This window comes from Suillus subaureus (genome assembly GCF_016647635.1).
Source record: "Suillus subaureus strain MN1 chromosome Unknown BJ212scaffold_39, whole genome shotgun sequence".
NCBI classification, from domain to species: Eukaryota; Fungi; Basidiomycota; class Agaricomycetes; order Boletales; family Suillaceae; genus Suillus; species Suillus subaureus.
In genome coordinates this window covers 12,091-33,733 of record NW_024538595.1, presented here as the reverse complement: position 1 = coordinate 33,733, position 21,643 = coordinate 12,091, and the positions used below count along the sequence as shown (strand labels likewise).

General features: G+C 48.2%; 8 protein-coding genes across 8 annotated transcripts; 5 read left to right on the top strand and 3 right to left on the bottom strand.

The window, feature by feature from the left end:
- Window positions 1-6: 6 nt before the first annotated feature.
- On the bottom strand, window positions 7-4,812 carry BJ212DRAFT_1383762 (P-loop containing nucleoside triphosphate hydrolase protein). Its single transcript, XM_041336738.1, has 21 exons — window positions 4,518-4,812; window positions 4,402-4,465; window positions 3,930-4,347; window positions 3,517-3,876; window positions 3,085-3,459; window positions 2,728-3,028; window positions 2,499-2,671; window positions 2,422-2,433; window positions 2,286-2,371; window positions 2,179-2,227; window positions 1,901-2,117; window positions 1,827-1,842; window positions 1,714-1,774; window positions 1,572-1,659; window positions 1,454-1,516; window positions 1,290-1,390; window positions 968-1,238; window positions 864-913; window positions 724-813; window positions 627-666; window positions 7-574 (listed from the first exon to the last, which is right to left on the bottom strand). The coding sequence occupies exons 1-21, from the start codon at window positions 4,600-4,602 to the stop codon at window positions 240-242; spliced, it is 3,255 nt and encodes a 1,084-aa protein (XP_041188459.1). The 5' UTR covers window positions 4,603-4,812; the 3' UTR covers window positions 7-239.
- Window positions 4,813-4,995: 183 nt separating this feature from the next.
- BJ212DRAFT_1485123 (glycoside hydrolase family 18 protein) lies at window positions 4,996-6,726 on the bottom strand (the record flags this gene model as incomplete). The annotated part of the gene is made up of 6 exons (XM_041340931.1): window positions 4,996-5,567; window positions 5,626-5,722; window positions 5,783-6,218; window positions 6,265-6,318; window positions 6,386-6,397; window positions 6,446-6,726. The coding sequence occupies 6 exons, from the start codon at window positions 6,724-6,726 to the stop codon at window positions 4,996-4,998; spliced, it is 1,452 nt and encodes a 483-aa protein (XP_041188458.1).
- A 782-nt stretch (window positions 6,727-7,508) lies between these two features.
- On the top strand, window positions 7,509-9,242 carry BJ212DRAFT_1485122 (uncharacterized protein; the record flags this gene model as incomplete). Its single annotated transcript, XM_041340930.1, has 5 exons — window positions 7,509-7,790; window positions 7,847-7,900; window positions 7,951-8,304; window positions 8,355-8,425; window positions 8,486-9,242. 5 exons carry the CDS (start codon window positions 7,509-7,511, stop codon window positions 9,240-9,242), a joined length of 1,518 nt encoding a protein of 505 aa, XP_041188457.1.
- Window positions 9,243-9,602: 360 nt separating this feature from the next.
- Window positions 9,603-12,234, bottom strand: BJ212DRAFT_1280994 (P-loop containing nucleoside triphosphate hydrolase protein; the record flags this gene model as incomplete). The annotated part of the gene is made up of 17 exons (XM_041331591.1): window positions 9,603-9,632; window positions 9,690-9,842; window positions 9,889-9,906; window positions 9,962-9,992; window positions 10,046-10,082; window positions 10,137-10,255; window positions 10,303-10,460; window positions 10,516-10,590; window positions 10,640-10,691; window positions 10,742-10,810; window positions 10,862-10,938; window positions 10,986-11,158; window positions 11,210-11,345; window positions 11,396-11,490; window positions 11,543-11,703; window positions 11,749-11,984; window positions 12,040-12,234. 17 exons carry the CDS (start codon window positions 12,232-12,234, stop codon window positions 9,603-9,605), a joined length of 1,815 nt encoding a protein of 604 aa, XP_041188456.1.
- A 1,428-nt stretch (window positions 12,235-13,662) lies between these two features.
- BJ212DRAFT_1280982 (uncharacterized protein) lies at window positions 13,663-13,997 on the top strand (the record flags this gene model as incomplete). The annotated part of the gene is made up of 2 exons (XM_041331589.1): window positions 13,663-13,775; window positions 13,835-13,997. Coding segments are annotated over 2 exons (276 nt in total), but the record flags the coding sequence as incomplete, so codon positions are not given.
- Window positions 13,998-15,489: 1,492 nt separating this feature from the next.
- BJ212DRAFT_1485119 (uncharacterized protein) lies at window positions 15,490-17,530 on the top strand (the record flags this gene model as incomplete). The annotated part of the gene is made up of 4 exons (XM_041340929.1): window positions 15,490-15,836; window positions 15,892-16,418; window positions 16,466-16,705; window positions 16,758-17,530. The coding sequence occupies 4 exons, from the start codon at window positions 15,490-15,492 to the stop codon at window positions 17,528-17,530; spliced, it is 1,887 nt and encodes a 628-aa protein (XP_041188454.1).
- A 2,040-nt stretch (window positions 17,531-19,570) lies between these two features.
- On the top strand, window positions 19,571-20,018 carry BJ212DRAFT_1383722 (uncharacterized protein). Its single transcript, XM_041336737.1, has one exon. It carries the CDS (start codon window positions 19,709-19,711, stop codon window positions 19,952-19,954), a length of 246 nt encoding a protein of 81 aa, XP_041188453.1. The 5' UTR covers window positions 19,571-19,708; the 3' UTR covers window positions 19,955-20,018.
- Window positions 20,019-21,580, top strand: BJ212DRAFT_1383718 (Formate/nitrite transporter). The gene is made up of 11 exons (XM_041336736.1): window positions 20,019-20,050; window positions 20,110-20,152; window positions 20,207-20,273; window positions 20,326-20,379; window positions 20,432-20,486; window positions 20,538-20,619; window positions 20,675-20,734; window positions 20,785-20,812; window positions 20,863-20,912; window positions 20,966-20,991; window positions 21,048-21,580. Coding segments are annotated over exons 1-11 (636 nt in total). The 5' UTR covers window positions 20,019-20,048; the 3' UTR covers window positions 21,217-21,580.
- Window positions 21,581-21,643: the final 63 nt, after the last annotated feature.

Sequence of the window (21,643 nt, the reverse complement as noted above, 5' to 3'; positions counted from 1 at the left end):
TGTGTGAGCACGGTTATCTCATGTATGCCGTTGCAAGAAGGTTACAGACTCGGCTTTTTGTCGCCTACACTACGTGGCAGTGAAACTTCTGAATATTCTGCTGAACGAATTTGCGACAAAACGGAAAATCTATTACTTCACAGTATGACTCAAGGAAGGTAATCTATAAGAGATCTTGTCGAAAAGCATCCGCGGATCAGAATGAAATGGCCCCTGATAAATTCACATGGCCCTCGATCTCAAGGGTCAACGTCACTGTCGGTGTCCTCAGGCCGTGGACCACCATGAGTGAGCCACGCGAGCTTTCTCAACCTCCGGCGTTCCTCTTGGGCCTTCACTTGATTGCGTGTCAGTTTCCTCTTCTTTTTGGCAACCTTTGTGGCGCCAGCATCTTCAGCTCCACTCCCTGCAGGAGTCACATGAGCTGAAACAGCCGGGCTCTGCACCCGCGAACGAGCTGGGGTATTAGCACCACTGCCCTTCGGGGACTTCAAGTCGGTAAAGGCATCCTCGACAACGGCGGCTTTTCCTTGATGTGTCATCCGCCCTGCTTCAATCTGCCATATTTCCGGACCTAGAAGACTGCATCAAAAAAAATACGTGAAATACAACATCGGAAGACTGACACAAGGCCGAGACAAATTCGTGATTGTGTGAGATGATAACCTAAGGCGCTCCATGTCAGCTGTGGATCAGAATTCGTACTCGTTTCGTAGTGCTCACCACAGCACCACCCCATTCCTTGATGGCCACCGCAAGACCGCCCAGCGCTTCACGATCTAAGAAATTACTCGGTTCGTCAAGAACGCAAACCTACAAAGTAACGTCAGCACATCATCATGACAACCAGTCATCTAATGAACCTGGGGATTATTCCAGAGGCAAGCCGCAATGACCAACTTGATTTTTTGCCCTAACAACGTCGGAGGTTAGTGGGATGGAACAAACGCAACAATTGATTACAAACCTCCCGATAATCCCGATATCTCATTATATTGCGCGATGTCCCCATCGAGACCGATGTCTTCGAGATGTTTGCGCACAAGTTGGGCAGACGTGTCACGCGTGCCTGCACCTTCTCTCGAGGATTCCAGATCGTCAAATTGCTGCACCAACTTTACGAAACCTTTGGCCATCAACTCATCACGAGGTACCCAGGTGTTGAACTTGTGGTCAAGACCACGCCACTTGACCTCATATTGGAATGTCTTTTTCAATTTTTGACGTCCCATAATAAGCTGTATAATTTTAGGATATGGATCAGATCGACAGTGCAAAGTAACACTAACCTCCAATTTGCGCTTGGTGCCATTCCTGCCGACCCAATCTTGATCGAGGATTTCCTTCTCTTCGTCTGTCAGAACACGAGTGGCCTTTTCCAGTAATTCACCTGATATGATTAGCAAATTATATTAATGAGTCTGACAGGGACGCTTTAGGTTTAAAGACGTACGATCGTGACCATCCTGGAAACGCCACTGAATATAGCCGATGGGCGTCTTTTCCAAGTGGCGTTCTGAAGTGATGTTAGTTCGGTATATTAAACGCTGAAGTGGGAGATAAGATTGTACCTATGTGGTGGGTGGCGTGCTGTGAAACGTAACCAACACGAAGGGCTGGATGCTTGTATACAGTTCCCTCTTGAGGAATGGTCTCGCCCTGAAAGTAAATAGGTCATTAAGGGGATACTATCGATCGAATCGTTATTCTTGCCGTCAGAAGTTTGATCAAAGTCGATTTGCCTGCGCCATTAGGGCCGATTACACCAACTCGGCTAGATGACAATGAAACACGCTCAATCAGACATGTGGAGCAAACAAACCCACCTGGAGAGTGATAAGGCTTGCGAAGTGGAGTGAATGAGGCTTTATCATAAATAGAAGCATGAATTATTACTCACCACAAGACACGTTTATTAGCGAAGGTTGTGGCCGACCGGGGTACGTGAAGGTGCAATTTGACATTTTCAAAATGGCACGAGTGTTACTGCGAACACCCATCAAGGAGCCAGGCGGAGGAAACGAGAATTTAACGGATGTCGCCGCTAGGGTATAGTATGATTTAGCCTCCGGGTGTTGTTCCACAAACGATGAAAGATTTCCCGGATAATAGACGAGCTATGATAGAGGGGAGTAAATCAATCGGCGTTCAATGTCGGCCGACGAGGGCGTAAGTTACCTTTTTGGACTCGTAATGTATGATATCAGTAGTCACATTATCTAAAAACCTAGTCATGTGGAGTAGAATCAGCGATTGAATGATGAAATTGGGTAAGATGTACTTACCCAGAATCGTGACTGATGATTAGGCAAGTGACATTTTTGTGAGCGATGAGATAACTCTCAAGCCATTGAACGGAAGCCCGGTCCAACTATCAGGAAAACGTCAAGCGATGGAAATGGGGATAATCCGGATACGAACATGATTAGTGGGCTGCATTGCAAAAAGTATTTGCAAGTGAGCTAACGCTAGAACAGTAACATCGAACCACCTCGCACCTCATCCAAAAGAAGAAGGTCAGCATTGTAAAGCATTGCACGGGCCAACTCTAGTTTCATCTTCCAACCACCGGACAGCCCACCGACTACGTCTGACTGCCGGACGTCATCGAATCCCACTTCCAGCAACTGATCTCGTATTTTAGAACGCGGAATTTGAGCCAGAGCCGTGTCTGCGGCAAATTAATTGCTGTCACTGAGTATGATATTAACGAATAGATGCACTGACCTGACGCCACAAAGTCTAACACAGACAAAGACGTGTCCTCGCCCTGCAAGGAGTGCTCTACCATGACACAACGTAATTGATCTTGGGGAGGGAAATTTTCCACTTTGCCGTCCCGAAGCTGGCGCAGAAGGGTCGACTTCCCTGATCCATTCGTGCCGAGGATACCATAACGGCGTCCGCGGAACAGACGGAGTGTTGTGTGCGAGAGCAGTAAAAGTGCACCGTAAGCGAGAGAAAACAGTGAGTCACACAGAAGCTCGCCCTCGCCACTCTGATCGTCGTGCACAGATTTGTGTAGTGCCTGGATGGTTCCTGATGATGAAAAGTTTCCTGGCAAAATAGAGCAAGAGCACACACTTGATCAATCGCACGGAAATGTGCCCGTGCCGACTCAGCAAAGCCAGCAGATCCCTCTGGTCCCAGCCAGAATGTCATATACACGCCAACACAACGTTTCCATACTTCCGGATCTTGGAAACGCCGATTATAGACAAGGTCAGCAACCATGGACCCCTGAAATTGCAAAGATTGGTACAAAAGAGGGTGGCTTGCAGATGGCGGAGCATTTGGGCCAGTCGCAGAGGGGATAACAAGGTCTGATGGAAGCAGTGACAACAAGACGGCAACAACGTCAGCCACCTCCTTGCTGACATCCCGCGTCGGCGGCGTCCCCGAGGTAGATGCACCTGCCTTGAGCAACGTATTAAGTGCCGTCTCGCCGAAGGCACGAACCTTAGTAAATGGCAGAATGAGATTCGCAAGGCATACAATCAAAAAAGTATAGCCAACCTCCGGAAACGCGGCACCCTCAGCAATCTTCTGGACGCCCATTACGAGAGGGCTAAGGTATCTCGCGGCAACTACGGGGTTCCTGACCAGCTTGACTAAGTTATCAATGACGACAACCGTACGCCGCTGCACTTCCATGCTACGATCATTAAGAGCACGGAGGAGCAATGGTACGAGAACGGCCAACGCTGGTGCCGTGACTTCGGCAACGAAAGTTGTTGATGATAGCGCCTTTATGCAAGCGGGTGCTGCATCAGGATTAGACATACACTTAACCAGAGCGGAGATGTGGGGAGCGAGATCGGGGTTTGCGAGTGTCGTGCACAAAGAAGTGGCGCACTTGACGGCAGCAGAAGCAACCTGCAGAAATTCGCTCGGCGGAGTAAAATAGCGCAAGGACATTCATAACGCACCTCCTTTTTTGTGTCGTGCATTGCTACTTCAACCTTGGGTAGGATATGTCCAAGTTCATCAGCTACTGAGTCCTTAGCGCGAGCCACGAAACTCTTGAGAGCATCTAGGGCTGCGACTTTCGTTTGCCATTTTCCTTTCTCTAAGATATCTTCTAAAATGCCGAAAACGGTTCGTGTAGCTTCTGGGGGGAGAAGCTGGAGGATAGCCTTCGTGGCAGCTGTCGCAGCAGTCCGAACAACCTCTCCCTTGTCAGATAACAGATCGAAGAGAACGTGAAGGCTCGGGAGAAGTAAAGGTGCACTGGGGGGACCGAGAACAGCGGGTAACGACTGGAATGCAATAGCACCAGATTCTCGTTCCCATCCAGATTTCTTGTTGAGTGCGAAATTTTCAAGGATAGTGATTACATTTTGGTCACTGTTAAACTTTAGATGCCGCTATCTTATAATGTCGCAGAGAAAATGGACGCACACCAAGCTCTCTATACCTGCCTTAGAAACAGCAAGGGCGAGCTTGTCAGCCGCTGCTTTGGCGTCTACACAGATTATGATAAGTTCTATCTCTCAAGAAAGTCATGGAATATAGACCTGGGCCAGATGGTGCAGTGCGCAAAGCCTCTATGATCAAAGCGAATTCCGACTCCAAAGAAGAGGTCATTAAAGCGGGAGACATTTGACAAATTCAGGATATAGGTCCTAGGGTAAATTGTGCGATTAGAAGGAAAATCGTAGTCGACTGGTCTGCTTGAAGATGATACAGGTGAGATTGAAGTCGAATCTCAGTGTAGAATGCCTCCGATTATTGTCCAAAATCTATAGGTCGCGAAATGAGAAATACAGTTGAAAGCCGAGGGGGACGGCGACCTGCAGCAGTCTGCGATGCGCCCACAGCCCGCTAATTTTTTTTAGCAGTGCTCATCACGGTCGTCACAGAAGTCACATAGCGTGACATTACAGGATGCTATCATACAAAGTCGATGAAATATGCTTGAAGGAAAAGTGATACAATAATTGTCCTGGAAAACACGCCTGAGTCCTCTTGTGTCGTGTGATGCAATCAATGGATCTAAATGGTACCGCTGCGCAGGTTATCGAATTGGCTGCCCTCATAGCTCAGCCAGTTAGGGCTCAGGTCCAATGGTCCCATGGCATTCTTGACGGTTGCAACCAAGCTCCTCCCAGGCACTGGGTCCTTTCCCCATCCACCTTCCATTCCCTCCCGTGTGCTTCCTTTGTCTCCGCTTAACTCCCAGAACATGCTTCCTCGAAGACCTTCACGGCGAATCCAATCGCCCTTCCAATGGCCGACCTGCTCGTTGTCAAAGCTCACCATCTCTTGCTTCTGATAGTCGTGAGACCAGCTCGCCAGGGCCTTGTCGTCTTGAAACACGTATGTGCCTGGGAGCGGAAGAGCACGGTAGTCATAGACACCTTGCTCCCAGCTGCCTGGTCCAATGCCAGAAAACGGTGCTCCGGGACCGGACGTGTTCGTGAAGCTTCTACCGTACACCGGAATCCCGAGAACCATCTTGGAGCGAGGGACGCCGTTCGCGCTGTACCACGCAATTGCCTGTGAGGCGCTGATAGGTCCACCGTAGATGTTGGCCTGGTGATTTGCAACAGAATCCCATGAACCAGCTGAGATATTTTTCCATGTAAGTCAATTGGTAATCCAACCAAACATTTCAGAGCATACAGAAGTCGTACGCCATCATATTCCAAAAATCGAGGTACTGGTCCATTTCACGCACGTGTAACTTTTGATAGTTGTCGGGTCCGCAAGGAGCAGCGATCTAGTAAAAAAACATCTCAGATTTGAAGCTCAGCGGGATAGGTAAAGTCGGATGGCATACTGTCAACAAGAATCTATGATAGATTCCCTTCATTTGAGCGTGCTGATCTAAGCCTATTCTGAGTTCCCTTAGGAGGTCGGCGTAGCCACGAGCTTGGTACTCATTAGATGGATATTCATAGTCCACATCGAGACCATCAAGACCGTAATCCTCGAGTAGACGAACTGCAGACCGTACGAAGTTGGCACGAAGGGCGGGATTGACAACGATAGGATGGAACTTGGGGGAATATGTCCAACCTCCGATTGAGAGAAGGACCTTCAAGTGTCTATTTTGCTGCTTCAATTTATAGATGGCCTTGAAATTCCCGTAAAGGTTGTTTCCGACGTCATTCCAAGAATCGCCAGGGTAGTGAATATCTTTGTCCGCCCATGCATCAGAGAGAACAACTTCGCCTGAGTCAGGTCTCAGATCAGCGAATGCATAGAGAATGTGGCTAGATGGACAGTGAGCTTGAAAATGTAAGGCAGATAGTTCCTCACGTCAAATCTTGGGCAGGGATGTTCGACGGCGGGAACTTGCGAGCATAAATCCCCCTACAAGTAGGAATAATTGTTGGCGGACGGTCGACACTTTCTATATATGACCGATGAAAAGACGTACCAATTTACAAAGCTGGTAAAACAGTCAGGAGAGGTCGCTGTGAAGGAGGCCAACACTTACTATCCAACGCTGTACTTTCCTTGACCTTGCATTTCTGGAGTATCACTCGGTGCTGGCGGTATGGATGAAGATGTTTGGGATTGTAATGCTTTGGTACTGGAGTCTAGTTGAGGAGACGGATGTCGAATATAAGAGAACGCTTTATACGATGCGAACGCGAGGATGAAGAATACCAATCCAGAAAGAAAAAGAGTCTTGTGAGATGTAAAACGAGAAGCGGGTTTGGCGGGCGGACTATCTTCGTCAGAAGGAACTGCTTGGTACGATGTTGTCGAAGACATGCACGAGACTCATCCGCAGGTCATAGCTCCACAAAGTTTGGCATGCTGACCAAACTCAACCGTGCCGGCTAGCCGCTGCACAGCACTTCAGTACATCCAAGCAATCTCTCGAGCGACTGTTTTATGATGGTATCCACCCTACTGCTCGCCATCACCATCTTTCATATATCACGAGTCCAAGGAAACCCAGATCAAACTATACATTGAAGACGAGAAAATTTATTGTCCAAGAACTCACCCGAAGGTCGACAGACCCGCCACAAACTCGCGGACGTGCACCTAGGCCTGGATGATTAAACAAGTGGGGTTGCCTTCATTGAAAAGACCAGTCTCGTGCTCGTCAAGTATTATTGGGGCCCCAGCCTCAGGTTCAACCCCCCACGCGATGCCCAGCTGCCAAGTTACCTTGAAGATGAGATGGTTGAAAGCGACAACAACGAAGATGAGTATCTTCGTACTAAGCACTGGTACTCAGTACTCAGTACTCGGTACTTAGGATAGTCTCATTGCGTTCATATACACGTTTACAAATGTAAGCCCGCTGCGTTTACCAATACTAGCATTACATTGCTTCCGAGGACGTCTCGTAATCCCTTGCCATTGAAAATCAATATTTTCAAAACACAATATCCTGGCGAGACGGTCCTGAACCTTGCCTATAGGTGCTCATTCAGACTGAATTTGTGTTTCTCTCTCTCTCTCTCTCTCTCTCTCTCTTCTGTCTCAGCTCTCTCCCTCTCCGTCGCCTACCTCGGAAACAAGTTGCATCAGCAACCACCAGAATGCATGACGAGATCATAGAACTTACCGACTCTGACTATGATTCTAACGCTCGCACAGTGAAACAGGAGTCAAACGAAATATCTCACCTCAATCCGGAGGCAGATGCCCTCAAGGCAAGCCTAGCAGCTAAAACCAAGCTCGTCGCTGAACAGGGCAAGGAGTTAACTAAACTTCGCAAGGAGAATAAACAACTTAAGAACGAACAACACCTTCAGACTGCTGAGATTGCAGGGCTTCAAGACGAGTTGAAGAATATCCTACGTCAGCTAGATGACCAAACAGTTCGTGTATACCCTCCGTGACAAGAGGCTGCTCATTTACATCATGTCCTTAAAAGGTTAAAAATCTCAATTTTAATATGATCAAGCTCAACAACTTGAAGTCGAATTCTGTACACGACCTTTTTTTCGCTTCAGTTTTGATACTTACCCTTGCGGGCAGCCAAATGGGACTGCCGTCGAAGCCACAGAGCATGAGGACATTGACGAAGACATGTCCAACAGCTTCGTATCCAACCCTCTGGTGCCCGAACATCCTCCAGACGCAGCACCCTCACAGCAGTCAAACTCCAACGCTTCTAGATCGAGTCTGACCGTGAAAGCAGACCCAGTCGATACGACAATACAAGTGGTTATCAAGTCGGAAAATGAACCCGATTTGATTGAACGAGTTACGTTTGTCAAGAGCGAAGATGGCAAATTTGATGTCTGGAATCTTGAGCACCTTGGTCTTGGACCTCCAGTTGCCGTCGAAGAGCGGTTCCGCATCGGATTTCGGCGCTCCGTAATCAGCGACGTGAGTTCGGAGTTTCCCTATCTAGTAAATCAGGCTAACTCTTACTTCAGGCTCTTGGTGGCGGTCATCAAACCACGTCGAACAACTGGCAAGGTCGTACAAAATCGGATAAATATCCTTAGTGCGTATCTTAATTCTTGACTCTACCTTATATACCGCTATTAAAGTTAAAGTTTTGCAGCTTGGCCATGACACGTTCCTACAATCCACATCTCCCACTCGTTCCGGGCGGTCATGGTGTCGTGTTTTGTGGGGTGAAGCGTTTCAACGACGGCTCACTCATTACAGGGCCAATCGACCTCATCGCTTCTGACAAGCCAAATCAATGGGTATACCTTGGTTCGTATGAGACCTCCCGGTGGGGCGAAATTTCACCCCACCAAGTTGACCTACTCCAACCTCTGGTTATCCAACGTTGGATATCGGGAGCCCTGTCGACTCTGTGGGGAAGGAGTTGGGTCGAAAGAACGAATGCCGAACTTATAGACAAGGGTGGCAAAATTCATCTCATCGAGTTTACAGAAGACGGTCTTCGGGAGGCACTTAACGACGGTAGGCTCGTGATTAACTTCACCGTCATGAAATGTGTCGGATATCGTACGGAATGGTTCGAGCAGTTCTTACATTACCAGGCGCATCCGAAAACGCCGAAAACGCAGAAAAGGAAGAAGAAAGCGAGCTCGGGGGCTAAGAAACCCTCTGCTAAAAGGGTAAAGGGAAGCGCGCGTCGGAAGGAGGTGTCATCTGAAAGTGACGGTGACGACGAGTTGCGATCTACTCCGCCTGGTAGTGACGAAGATGAATTTTCTGATGTGGAAGATGGGATAAGCACGCCGGCTGTGCGAAAGAACCTTCGCATACAAGCTACTCGTGGTCTAGGTCGACGAACACTGTACTCTCGAGCTTCGGCAAGCTCTCTGGATACCTTCATTACATAGTCGAGTACTTACAATGCTATATCTTCAGAGATTTGTGCTTGCGAAATAGTTGTCATGATGTTCATAATCTCACCCACTTGGAAGGCACATCGAAGTGAAAGATCGTTTTGTGTAACTGACAGAGATGGGGCGCTGTAGATATATTGCTTCAAATTACAAATAAAATATCCAGGTACTTAGAAATACAATTCTTCATACTGCACTCGAGGAGTCATTACAACCAAACAGACCCCACACTGGAAGAAAGATTGAATACAACTAACTGTAACGGAGTGCGATGAGGGTGGCTTGAGTGAGAAGGACCGTAGACGACCTCCTCCCGATCAAGCGGTCACTGCACCATGATCATGCTCCCCTCTGTCATAGCAGACGAGTGATAACACCAAGTCCCTGGTTGTGTTGACAGTCAGAAGTGCAGTGGCAAATACGGAGCAGTCATCAGCATACCTTGGTCTTACCCTCACGGAACAACAACTTCATCCCGACCTTGACAAACTCCGGCTGTGTGATGAACTCGAACTGAACGGTAGCTCGATCACCAGTCCGCAGGACCCCTTCAGGGTTGTCCATCGATATGATACGAACAGTTTGGCGGACAGCCTAGAACTGATGAGAACTACGGTAGGTATGAGGAGATCCTACTCACTCCGCAATGAAGCATGGCCTATGCGCACACTACATCAGCATGGGCCGCGAGAACAGCAAGCTATTAAGCATACCTGATAGTTTTGTTGCATGGTAGTATTGTGGCTGCAAATTCTGCTCGGATTATTACATTATGCGAGAGGTAAATTTGAGCTCACTATAATATGAGGACCTGTCCTTCGAATTGGCGTATTGCTGTGAGTTCTGATGAGTTACTGCAAAATGATAGCAAAAAAATGCGATGTTGACCTTTCGGGGGAGTATCGGTTTTGTGCACTATGACCATACCCTTCCTGACGGCCGCACGTTTCACTCGCTTGAGAGCGAGAGCAACGCATTGGCCAGCCTCAGCTGTCGAAACATCAGCTCTGAAAGTTCAGTGCCCACAAAAAACGCTAACAGAAACCGAGAATACCGTTTTCGTTGCATGCTCCTCACAACGGTCGACTGGAAATGACCATTGGAATCTGGCCCAAAGAGAACGGGGTCACCTGTCTTGACGCTCCCACTGTTGAGGATACCATTGACGACCGTCCCCACGTATGGGACAGACCAGATATCCGTGATCGAATACTGCAGCGAAAGATATCAGTTGCACACTTGAATGTGTACCAAGGGCCGGTGCTACCTCAAGTGGTTGATCAATCGCGAACGTCTCAGTATCCGCCTCGCTGGATGGAAGGAGATTCAAGAACGTGCGAAACTTCAGTCAAGTCAGAACCCTCGCAAATCAGAAAGTGCATAACACTGACATAGTCAAGGCCTTCTCCAGTGACATTGGAAACGCGGAAAACAGGACATAGTCTATGTTCCATAAGCACCAAAGATTCACGATCGAAGACGGATAGGCTTACTTGTGTTGCGCAAATGTCTGCGACGATTCAACCGCGACTTCCATTGAGTTCACAAAAACTGGTGTTTTCCTACAAAGTCATGTTACGTGGAATCGAAGCGGAGTAAAGGATATGATTCACCTGCATCCAGGACTCTTCAGAATTTTCACAACCTGTTTCGTGGTCTCGTTAAGAATATTAGGTGGGGTCATATCAATCTATGTGAAAATCAGCTCAGCCACATGGTTATGGGGTTAATTTTTACCTTGGTAATACAGACAACGACGGGCACGCTTAAAGCCAGAGCTATTGCCAGATGCTCCTTCGACATGCCAATAAGCCCGGCATTGGCACCGACCATAAGAATCACACACGATGGCGCCCCGGACGTCAACCCGTAGAGAGTAGTTTTCAAATATCGCTCGTGGCCCGCAAGATCTACAATACGGAGGTATATATGCGAAACACAGTCACGTCAAACGGACTTACCGCTGAAAGAAACTATCTTGGCCGACTGTGCTGAAATTTCGTCCCAGCCAAGTTTATCGCGTCGAATCATATCTGCATCAGCAGAAGGCGGTATATTTGGAAGGACCGGGACTCCAGCTGTTGAAAACCCAAGGATCTGGGTGAAAATATATAGATTGTGTAGGCTGGTAGTGGAATGCAACTCACTTCCATCCCTACACTAGATGTCCGTCCGGTCTCAATTTCGTGTTTGTGGCGAAACAGTGCTACACGAGCTCGGCCTCTCCCGTCATCCAGGGGACCTGAGAAGAGATAAATAATCGAAACACGCGTGCACGCATGCGTGTATCATACCGCGTGTTAGAACTCCTAGTGTTGTAGACTTTCCCGAATCAACGTTACCGACGACAGCACAGCGAACCTCGGGAACTAATTCAATGCTGGGCGGAGGTAGTCGTAGTAGTAGAGTTGCACGTGGATAGTGGCTGTCAGTAGTTTCAAAAAGAACATGATATCTATTGGAAATAAATTCATGCTGCCTGTATGTAAATAAACCACACACCTTTCCTCCTAGCTCTTCCACAACCCTTTTAACTGATGATTGCAATGAAGTGACTTCGACATCTGTTCGCGGGACCCCCGACCATCCTGCTGCATCGTCCACGCTCTCTCCGGCAAAGAGTGATACGTGTGGTGGTCGACAGCCAATGCGGAATATGTACTCGCCTTTGCGTCCAGTGATGAGTTGTGCTACCGAGGTGCGCGCTCGGTCATAATCATGGATAGCTAGTAATGCCTGAGAAGAATTGAGTGAATGCACAAGATGGTGATGGAAGGTGGGGTACCAGGACGGCTTCAACCTCATCCTCGACGCCAGCATCCCTGGATAGAGATGGTTCACCGACAATGTTAGATTCCTCGAGTATCTGTATTTTCCTGGCATGTATATTCCGCGGAGCAGGAGTTACACTAGCTTGGCCACGTTGACGGGCGAGTTCCCGTGCGGAGATTTCCTGAATTTCGGATTGAAAGCTCCTTAAAGACATTGTGAGTTAGCGGGCAAATGAGTACTGTGAGCAGCACCACTGAGTCCTACTAGCTCTTTATGGGGTGCGTTTGAGTCAGAACGACTAACTGTGAGTCACGTCACCCTCGATGCCGTCACACAGGGGGCAGCTCTAATGATCATCTGGGAAAGTAGGAACGACCATTTATGTAAATGCTGTCGAGTTGTTGTTGGCAGAACTCGGGAGGTTTGCCAACCGGGTCTGGTAGAACAGATTGTGCCTGGCCCACAGCAGAATTCAGGTGCAAAGGGAACCTGGCCTCAGTTCATGGTGGAAAAATCATCCAACCAATTCCAAAATTCACCCACTTATTGAAGGTCTTTGCTATGATGATCCTCTCGATTGTAGGGCATGCACCATAGTGAAATAGAGTGTACATTCTCTGATATCTACACAATACAACCTGCGTGACGGTGTAATCTCTAGTCGACACATTCGAAACACTAGAAAAAATTCGTGCAAACCAACATCACAGCGCCATGAAAGCCGCGGAGACTAGGAAGTCCACACGCCATCGACATGCTCATGATCATGCTCACTCGTGAAGAGGTCGGCATTACTGTCGAGATCGCACAGGATTTTGAAGCATCCTTCATGTGGGTACTTCAGCTCTCTACCAAGCCTCGTGATGTATATTTGCAGGTCCAGGGAGTATCTCGCCCGACGACGTTGCTGCTGAATTTGCGGAATCAGAATCAAGATCCAGCTGTTCAGCTGAGGTTCAATACCCTCACGTGACGCTGGCCATATACTATACATCGTGCGTAACTAACTTGGTCTTGTTCTTCTTCATCGTCTTCGAGCCATATACAACTTCATTAACAATGGCCAGCCGGTGACTGCGAGCGTTATCCTAAAGATTAGTACTGGAATGGAAATCCTCAATACATTCGGATGTGCCTCGAGGTGGAGCTCTTTTAGGAAGCATCTGTAGGCCCCTACCTTCCCATTTATAAGGCCTTCAGGCCTGAGCACTGAGCACTGAGCCATCCCCACATCGAGCAGGTAACCAGAAATTACCTAACAGGGTAAAAAATGAAAAGTGTTGAGACGCAATAGAACCTTCTTCCAGCTCTTTTGCCTTCCTTGCTAACCGAGTGGCTCGTCCCTTATGCTCAGACCATCGCACACGATTGCTTCGTGCTTTTTGCCTTTAAAGGCAGAAACGCGCGCCGCAGAAAAGCAATCGTACTCGATGTCCATAGCACCCCTGGTGCTTTAAAAGAAGCGCGCAAGATGTGTGGATTTGCCACAACGCACGCGCTATTCATTCACTTCAAGGATCTAATTCCACCCTGCAGATCATATATAACCGCTTCTCTCCTCTCAAACACTATCACAAGATGCCTGTTGCAGGACGTAACACAGTACGTTTCCAGCCTACTTCACATCATGCGTCTTGTACTTATGACGCTTTCTCTACAGACACCAGTTGACTGCCCTGTCTGCCACAAAGTTATAAGCCGCAAGGCAGATCTTCCTAGACATATGCGTACGCACGATGAACACAAGGAGGCTCTGTATGTACTCGTACCTTATTATACCAGATGGTTTCTGACCCGTTTATTATCTGCATCAGTATGCACGCATGTCCATTCCCTGATTGCCATTACAAGACCCTCCAAAAGTCCAACGTGCAGACGCACATCAGGACCCACACCCGTGAACGCTCGAAGACGTGCCCTCACCCTGGATGCGCGTTTGCCACTACCGATCCAGCAAGCTTGACACGTCACCGCAAGCACCTACACAGCTACGAGCCCAAGGCGCGTCGCAACCTTGGGGGCAAAGCTGCTCGACGGTCCGCTGCCGCACCTTACCCATCTACTCAGTCTATGAGGCCCGAGGAAGATATGCCTGCATCGCTGGATCTGAATGAGTTAACATTCCACGAACTCGCAGGCCTCATTCCCTGTAATGCGCTCTCACCTACTGAGTCCAGCGATTCCGGTATATCTAAGTTCTCTGGCGAGCCTGCCGAACTCTCCTGGGAGCAACTCTTCCCCGATTTCCCTGCCGAGAGCTCCGCCTCCGTTCACGAACAGGCCTCTCAGCTCCCTATCTCGACCCCCAACCACTTCCAGCCCTCAACTGTCCCCGTCGATCTCTCCACTTTCCACATGCTGCAATTCGACCCAGAGCTGTTCTCCGATGCCAACTATCAGCAGCCTATTCCCGCCTTCGATGCGGATTTCCAGTACCAGCCTGTCCCCGGAGACCAGCTGAACGACTCCCTACCAGCTGAACTAGAGGAGTTTTTGCAGACATATGGCTCGGGGTACTTTGAAGGCCGCTGCGAGTACCCGGATAATGCAACGCACTCCATGCCCCAGCCCTCGTTCACGAACGAACATAACGGCTATTGAAATCTTTCTTGACTATCATGTTTCATTTTGTTGTCATATTACCTGGATCATCATCGGCATCCGCATTACAATTGCATTTGCAACTTGGCATTATCATTATAGTTCATTTATATCACTACTTGCACATATCTTCTTCCATACTTTTAGCATTGCAACCTTCAACTTGTAAATCACATTATGTGCATCATTACACGAATCTCATGACTATGAATTGATTACCTTATTACTGACATGCTTGACTTACCGCAATCCAATTTCCATGTTTGCCACGACACCATACAACTGCCACATACGCTTTAGTTCCCGAATATTTGGTAGCAATGTATCATGTGAAGGTTTGAACGTACCATAGTTAAGAGTTCGAAAGAACTCGAGGTCGGTATCAATAATAGGTCTAACGTTCGTGGGTACTTGAGACCACATTTTTCATAACAAGGAGTGAAGGTACATCATGCTCTCCATTGCACTACAGGATACTGCATTACCTGCTGGCACTACAGCCAGATAGAACCACGTCGGTGGTGCTTAGAAGTGAACTAGAAATCGAGAGAGATGTGCGCCGTTGTGTGGTCCCTCGGTAGATTTCTGTAGATTGTAATTGTGAGACTCTGCATATAGTGCTACGTCAGTGTTTGTATTCACTATTTATATACTAACAATCGAATATAGAGATGTGATTCAAAACCAGTATGTACTTCAGTAAATGAATAGATACTATATTTGGCCATTTATAAACTATTGTACTCTCACGTGACGCTGAACACTGTGGACTCCATTTCGACTCTTAAATCGAATGCTAAGGTACATAGATTTATTTCATCATTAATCCGACCTCTGTAGTCCTCTTTAAGCAGTCTAGCTTCGTCAAATGGGCTCTCAGCCAGCTCAGACGCATACTGCGGACCCGTCCCTTGCGCCACGGACAATTCGCGGCACTCAGCCTGGTCTCCTTGACCCGACCCAACCCTCCCGTCTATTGCGTGCTCCAGATTCCAGACTCTCCTTCGCGTCCTTTGATCCACGCACCGCTCTTGCTGGCGAAGATATCCCGGACTTGCACAAACTATCTATCGGCGAGGATCTTCCACCTCCCAAACGTATCGTCATCGAAACAACACCCAAAGGCACGAGCTTTTGGAGGTTTGTGCCAAAAGCCCGCCTAGATGGAGGTGTGCGCGATGAAGGCTTTTGGCCACGAGTAGTAGAAATATGTGGGTGAGTGACATCGTCAATCGATGTCCTTCCAGTTGTCGGAATACTGTATTTTCAGGGAACACGTGTTTTGCTACCAAGAACAGTGGGAGATCTACAAGCTGGACCCGGAATATCAGTGCACTGTTTACTTTGGATTCAAATTTACATCTGTTGTGAGGGTTGATCTCCAGGTTCGGCGTTCTAGGGCTCCTTCACCACCAGGCCCAAAGCGCGCGCGCGCACGCACGCCTACTCCTGAAGCGGACACCCCGCTTCCGAGTAAAAGAGCGCGTTCGCGGCGCGCTCATGTAGATAGTGATGTTCACAGCAGCGACAGTGAATCTGACGACGAGGAAGAAGTGAAACAAATGGTTGTTGATGGCCTTCTTCGTCGCAGAGCCAAACTCACGTCGGATGCCGTGCGATCCGGGAGGGAAGAGTTGAAAAAGGAGCGAGACAAGCGATGGCAGAAGAACAAGAGCGCACAAGCAAAATATAGTCAGGAATCTCAAGCTGACGGACAACCGATGTCCATGGATGCGGAACAATTTGCATCTCAGAGCAATACTGGGACGCAAGCCGAAGGGAATGCCAAACGAAAAAGTTTGTTGCAACCTCTGCTCTTCATAGCGGTCTGACACAGGTGATAGAAAACGGATTTACCGCTGACACGGACGATGAACTGCCACAAGAACACACCCCTACCAATGGCCATGCGCGAAAGCGCCAGCGAACCACACCACCACGTCAGGCCAAGCAGGCTCTATGTCACTCAAAAATGCAACGGGAAATACGAAAACAAGCAAAAGTTAGGGCAATGGACGAACGCCATCAAAAGGGATTCAAACAAGTGTTTGCAGATTATTACCCAATCAACATCGACGAACTGCGTATGTTACCGTTTCCAATCTGCTCTTTCGATGATTCATATTTTTTCTTCAGTGAGCGATCGTAAAGAGCCATCGATATATCCTCAGCCCGCTACTTCGCAAGAACAGTCTGAGTCTCGCAAGAGTGATGACTCGAACGAAGAGGCAATGCGACAAGCCGAGCTCGCAGAGTCCATTCGCAAAATGCGAGAACTTGACCGGGATAAACCTCTTTGGGAAGAACAGCGAAAGAAGCGTGAGGCGCACGAACGTGCTGAAGAACAGGAGCGCCAGGCCAAAGCCGAACAGCGGAGAAGAGCTGAAGCAGAAAGACAAAGGCAGCAACGTGAGGAGGCCGAACGCCTCGCACACCAGGTTCGAGCGGAAGCCGAACGACATGATGCAGAGGAAAGGCAACGACAAGAACATCGGCGTCTCAGGCAACGACAGCGCTGGGAGTCCGGTGCGTGGACGAGTCACCGAGCCCTGGAACGATACAAGGTTCTCAGTGAGGAGTTTGACGCCGCGAAGTTCACCCCTGATCAGCCGGTCGCCTTTCTTGACATCCCGTGGCCTGTGCTCCATCATCCTTCCCGTCTAACAGTCGAGGACGTCGACTGGTCCGCGGTGGAGAGATTTTTTGCAACTGTCAAGACCTCCATGCGACCTCAAGACTACAAAGATTTTGTGGAAAGAAGTCATCGGCGATTTCACCCGGATAGATGGCGTGCCCGTAAGCTGTGGTCAGCTATTCGGGATGACGTAGAACGCAGCTGCCTCGAGGTTGCCGCCAATACAGTCGCCCAAGCTATTACGCCGATCTGGAGAGAAGTGAAACCACATTGATGCCAGTACGTCAAAGTATGCATACATGGAACGTGCGCATTTAATAGATACTCTCTTGAATTGATCGCTTCGATTGAGTTTGTTTGTGTCGATGGGCGACCATCACGCACACAGAGCTAGAATTTCATCAATAGACGAAATCCTCCTAAACATTCTGGACAAGTATGACAACTGCGACCCGTGTACAAGGTTTTACTGGATGCGATGGGATATTTGGTTCCGCCACTCTTCATCCCATGAGCCAATATGCGCCCGGTGTCCAGACGGACTCCGATGGGCGCAGATGGATGTAGACTCGTTGACGCGCTAACCGTCGTCAGAAAGATTGTGAAGAAACGTCTGATTTCTTTCCGAAAAAGTGATTATGATTGCGTCAGATGAGTTGGACCTAAGGTCAGAACCGCAATGTTATTGATATTTACTTCCACATACACACGAACAACTGGCCCCGTCAATAATTCCGAAGCCTCTCATCGCCATGTGAGAGCCCGGGTACCGGTTTGGGGTTTGTAACTAAATTGTAGCCGCTCGTAACCACACAATATCGTGACCAAGACAGCACAGGGTCAATCTGCCAATCAACTGCAATCATTCTGCATTATGTCAGCAACTGAAGACTGTACTGCCTGAACATAATAGACGACTCCGTTGATGCATTGAATGAGGAGCTCGAAGGCCCTGATTCGACCTGGTATGTGTATTCCCAAGTTCAAACTTGACTGATCGTTCGCCGATCAAAATATGCCATGAAGGTAATCACACCCCTGAGACCCTATCTCCAAGGCAGAGCAGAGAACCGGTTTATGATCTTTTGTGATAGATGAAATTCTTCACGTTCTAGTATAGCCTCGCTACCAAAAGTAACACCCGATTAGAATGGTCGTCGCTTCATGAACCAGTCGGTAATAATCAGAGCTGACCTTCTTCATGCTTCCTGCAGTATCATGGTCGTGTAATCCGAACTTCGACCTCAACACATATTCAATATGGAAGCACAATGTGAGCTAATGATTAGCCTGCATCAAACCTTGTACTCCATTCCATTTTACATAGCTATAGCGCAACTGCATTATCGATAAGTTTGTCATCATTCAATGCCAGACTTGGCTCAATTGCGGGAACGTTGCGACTGGTAAGCCGAAAGAAGGTTGACGACAATTGACAGGCTTATTTTTATGCCCGATATTTCCAGGGAAGTTGCGCGTAATCCGGTAGCTAGAGCCAATTACGGCTTTTAAGGCTAGTATCCGCTATTTCTGCCGTGATGAATTTGACACCCCGGACTGCCAGTGGCAGGCCCCTGATCATTCACTTAGTGGGGACGTTGGGCGCACACGCGCACTGCTCACACCCATGACCCCTTCGACCGTGCGCCCTTTGCCCATGCACGCGCACCAAACATGGTGACCTTTGTCGGGAATTCCTGATTCGGATTTCGGCGCTGCGCCTTGTAAGGCATTTCAAAGTTTAAAGGCAAAATGGTTTTTGGAAATGGGATTTAATAATTCGTCCGTGAAATCGCCATAGAATTGTTGTTGCAATAGCAATGCAAGGGTCTTGCAAGGGTAATACGCCGTGCAAGAGTACGGCACGTTGCAATGTGGTTGCTATATTATCGAAAAATAACGACTTCTTGCAAATTCGTTTCATTGAAGAATACCTCATTGCAACCAAATTTGCGACATTAAATAATCGTCGGACTTTGGACTAAACCTCGCGACGCACAGTAGTTGTAAACGCCTGCTAAACCCAAGTTTTCCTAAACTTCGCCTAACAGTACTAGTCCTTAAGCTTTCGGTCCAATACGTTCAGTACATAGGATGTTGCTATCATATTTCACGTGGTCACTCAAAATTTGATTAAAATGTTAACTATCTTAAGGCGCGTTTAGTCTAAAGTCCGATGGTTACCTAAGGTTACCATGTTTAGTACTACGGGGTCGTTTGGCATCTGAAATTGTGCGGGAAGATGGAATTTTGTCGAAGGGGTTATGGGCGTGGGTAGTGGGCGTGTGCCTGCGTGTGCGCGCCAAACCTTGAACGTCCCTTATATTAAATATCGTGCAGATCTGTTTGATCAAAATCCGGCGGCCAGGGCCGACTACTACACACGAGAATCCATTTATTTTAGTATTTCGCCTGTCAGGAACATCCCTTATGAACATATAAAAGCTGGGCTATGCCACCGTGTCTGGACTCCCGCAGTCCCCTTGGATCTACTACTCCAATGTATACCCCAAGCACTCTCAAGCCAGCCGAAGTTGCTGTTGCTCTCGTCGAGCAAGCTGTAGCCAAGCACAACACGCGGTTAGACAAGACCTTCTTCAAGGCGGTAAGCAACAAGTACGCGCATGTATGGTTTAACATCTCAATCCTGCTATTAGGTTCTTGCCGGTGTTATGTTGTCCTTCGGTGGTCTCCTTGACCTCATTATTAGTGGTGGCTCTCCAGGTCTGACAGCTTCGAACCCCGGAATTGTCAAGGTTCTCGGTGGTCTCGTATTCCCTGTCGGACTCGTTATGTAGGTGCCGCCCCCTCAGTATCGCCAGGCTATGGTCTAATCGTTATACCCCTCCATAGGATTGTGCTCCAAGGGTTTGATCTGCTCACGAGTAATCTTATGGTAGGCAGTTTAGCATTTGTGCAGACTACTTCTCACCCCTTACGCTACTTATAGATCTTTCCCATGGCTGTATTGAAGAGAGCGATTCCCTGGTGGAGCATTCCCGTCAACTGGATTGTTGGTAAGTACCGCCCAAGTCTTTTATTCATATACTGAGCACGCTATCGTGTTAGTCTTTTTCGGAAATCTCGTTGGCAGTCTGTTCTTTGCAGCAATCCTTTCGAAATGTCAGTTCGCGTTCATTGGCTTAGATCGTATAGGTTGACACGTCATACCTAGACGACGGACTGATGGTAGCTGATCCTTATGCATCATACGTAAGGTCATTTGCCATGTGAGTCACTTCATACTATTTGGAGATCCACCGTCTCAACAACCTCGTCAGTACGAAAGCTATCACACCTGGCTGGTATCAGATTTTCCTTCGCGGCATCGGTTGTAACTGGCTTGTCTGCATAGCCGTTTGGGTACGTATATCGTAGTGTTGCTCCGAGCAATTACTTATACGGGTGTGTTGTTTAGCAAGGAACAGGGGCCAGAGACACTTTGTCGAAAATTGTCTCCATCTGGTTCCCCATTTGGGTTGGTGAAATCGACAAAGGTACCGATCTCGACTCATGTATATTTTCTAGGTCTTCGTGTCTTGCGGGTTCGATCACGGTGAGTCGCAGAACATTCGGATGCAAACTTCCACCAATACTTTTTACTAGTTGTCGCAAATATGTTTTCACTTTCGTTGAGCATTATGCTTCACTCTGAGGTACATGTTTCACATGCTAACCTGCACTTGGTATATTTCTAATTACTTTCTAGCTTACGACCGACCTGTACATTCGCAAGTATGCACCGAGTCATTTGTTCAGTACATCTCAACATTTGCTGATTACTTTCTCAGGTCGCTGATTGCGTCTTTGATTGGCAACATTGTTGGAGCTCTCTTCGTGGGCTTGCCAGCTGTGTATTTCTATCTTGGTGATTGGCATGCCGATGGTATGCGTGAGGCCGAGGAGGCCCGCATAGAGCGCAAAACCTCGGAGCCTAGTGACTCAGAAAAGACCGCATAGGCGGGCTAACACTGGGACACTCATCATTTCTCATGGATTGGACGACTATATATGGACACATGCCAGGCAGCATGATTGACGGAGAATCCTGGAGATACGACACGAAATACTGGAACGAAACACGCTCAATTCATTCTCAAACGATCCTCCACGGGCGGGTGTACGATGGGAGAGGTTGGTATTTATGTGTCATGAAACATCATGTTGTACACAGTTGTAGGGAGAGGCAGACGGAAGGGATCGTAACATAATGTATTGGTCGAATATCGCAAGTATTAAGCTTGCGGTGCGTCGAAGTTTTGGATGTTTTGTGTACTCTACAGGAATTATTACATGTTGTCTGCACCACTGATCAGCGCTCAGCCTGGAGGCCTTAGATCCGAATGCTTCAATACCAGGTCAGGGGGATCTGAAAGTCTGTAATCCC

Excerpts from the sequence above, each read along its gene's own strand:
- BJ212DRAFT_1383762 (XM_041336738.1), bottom strand. The coding sequence starts at position 4,602 with ATGTCTCCCGCTTTAATGACCTCTTCTTTGGAGTCGGAATTCGCTTTG. Across the intron at positions 4,466-4,517 it reads CACTGCACCATCTGGCCCAG|ACGCCAAAGCAGCGGCTGAC; the intron begins GTCTATATTCCA and ends TAATCTGTGTAG. Across the intron at positions 3,460-3,516 it reads AGGGTGCCGCGTTTCCGGAG|GTTCGTGCCTTCGGCGAGAC; the intron begins GTTGGCTATACT and ends CCATTTACTAAG.
- BJ212DRAFT_1383718 (XM_041336736.1), top strand. Across the intron at positions 20,735-20,784 it reads CCATCTGGTTCCCCATTTGG|GTCTTCGTGTCTTGCGGGTT; the intron begins GTTGGTGAAATC and ends TATATTTTCTAG. Across the intron at positions 20,813-20,862 it reads GTCTTGCGGGTTCGATCACG|TTGTCGCAAATATGTTTTCA; the intron begins GTGAGTCGCAGA and ends ACTTTTTACTAG.
- BJ212DRAFT_1383722 (XM_041336737.1), top strand. The coding sequence starts at position 19,709 with ATGCCACCGTGTCTGGACTCCCGCAGTCCCCTTGGATCTACTACTCCA.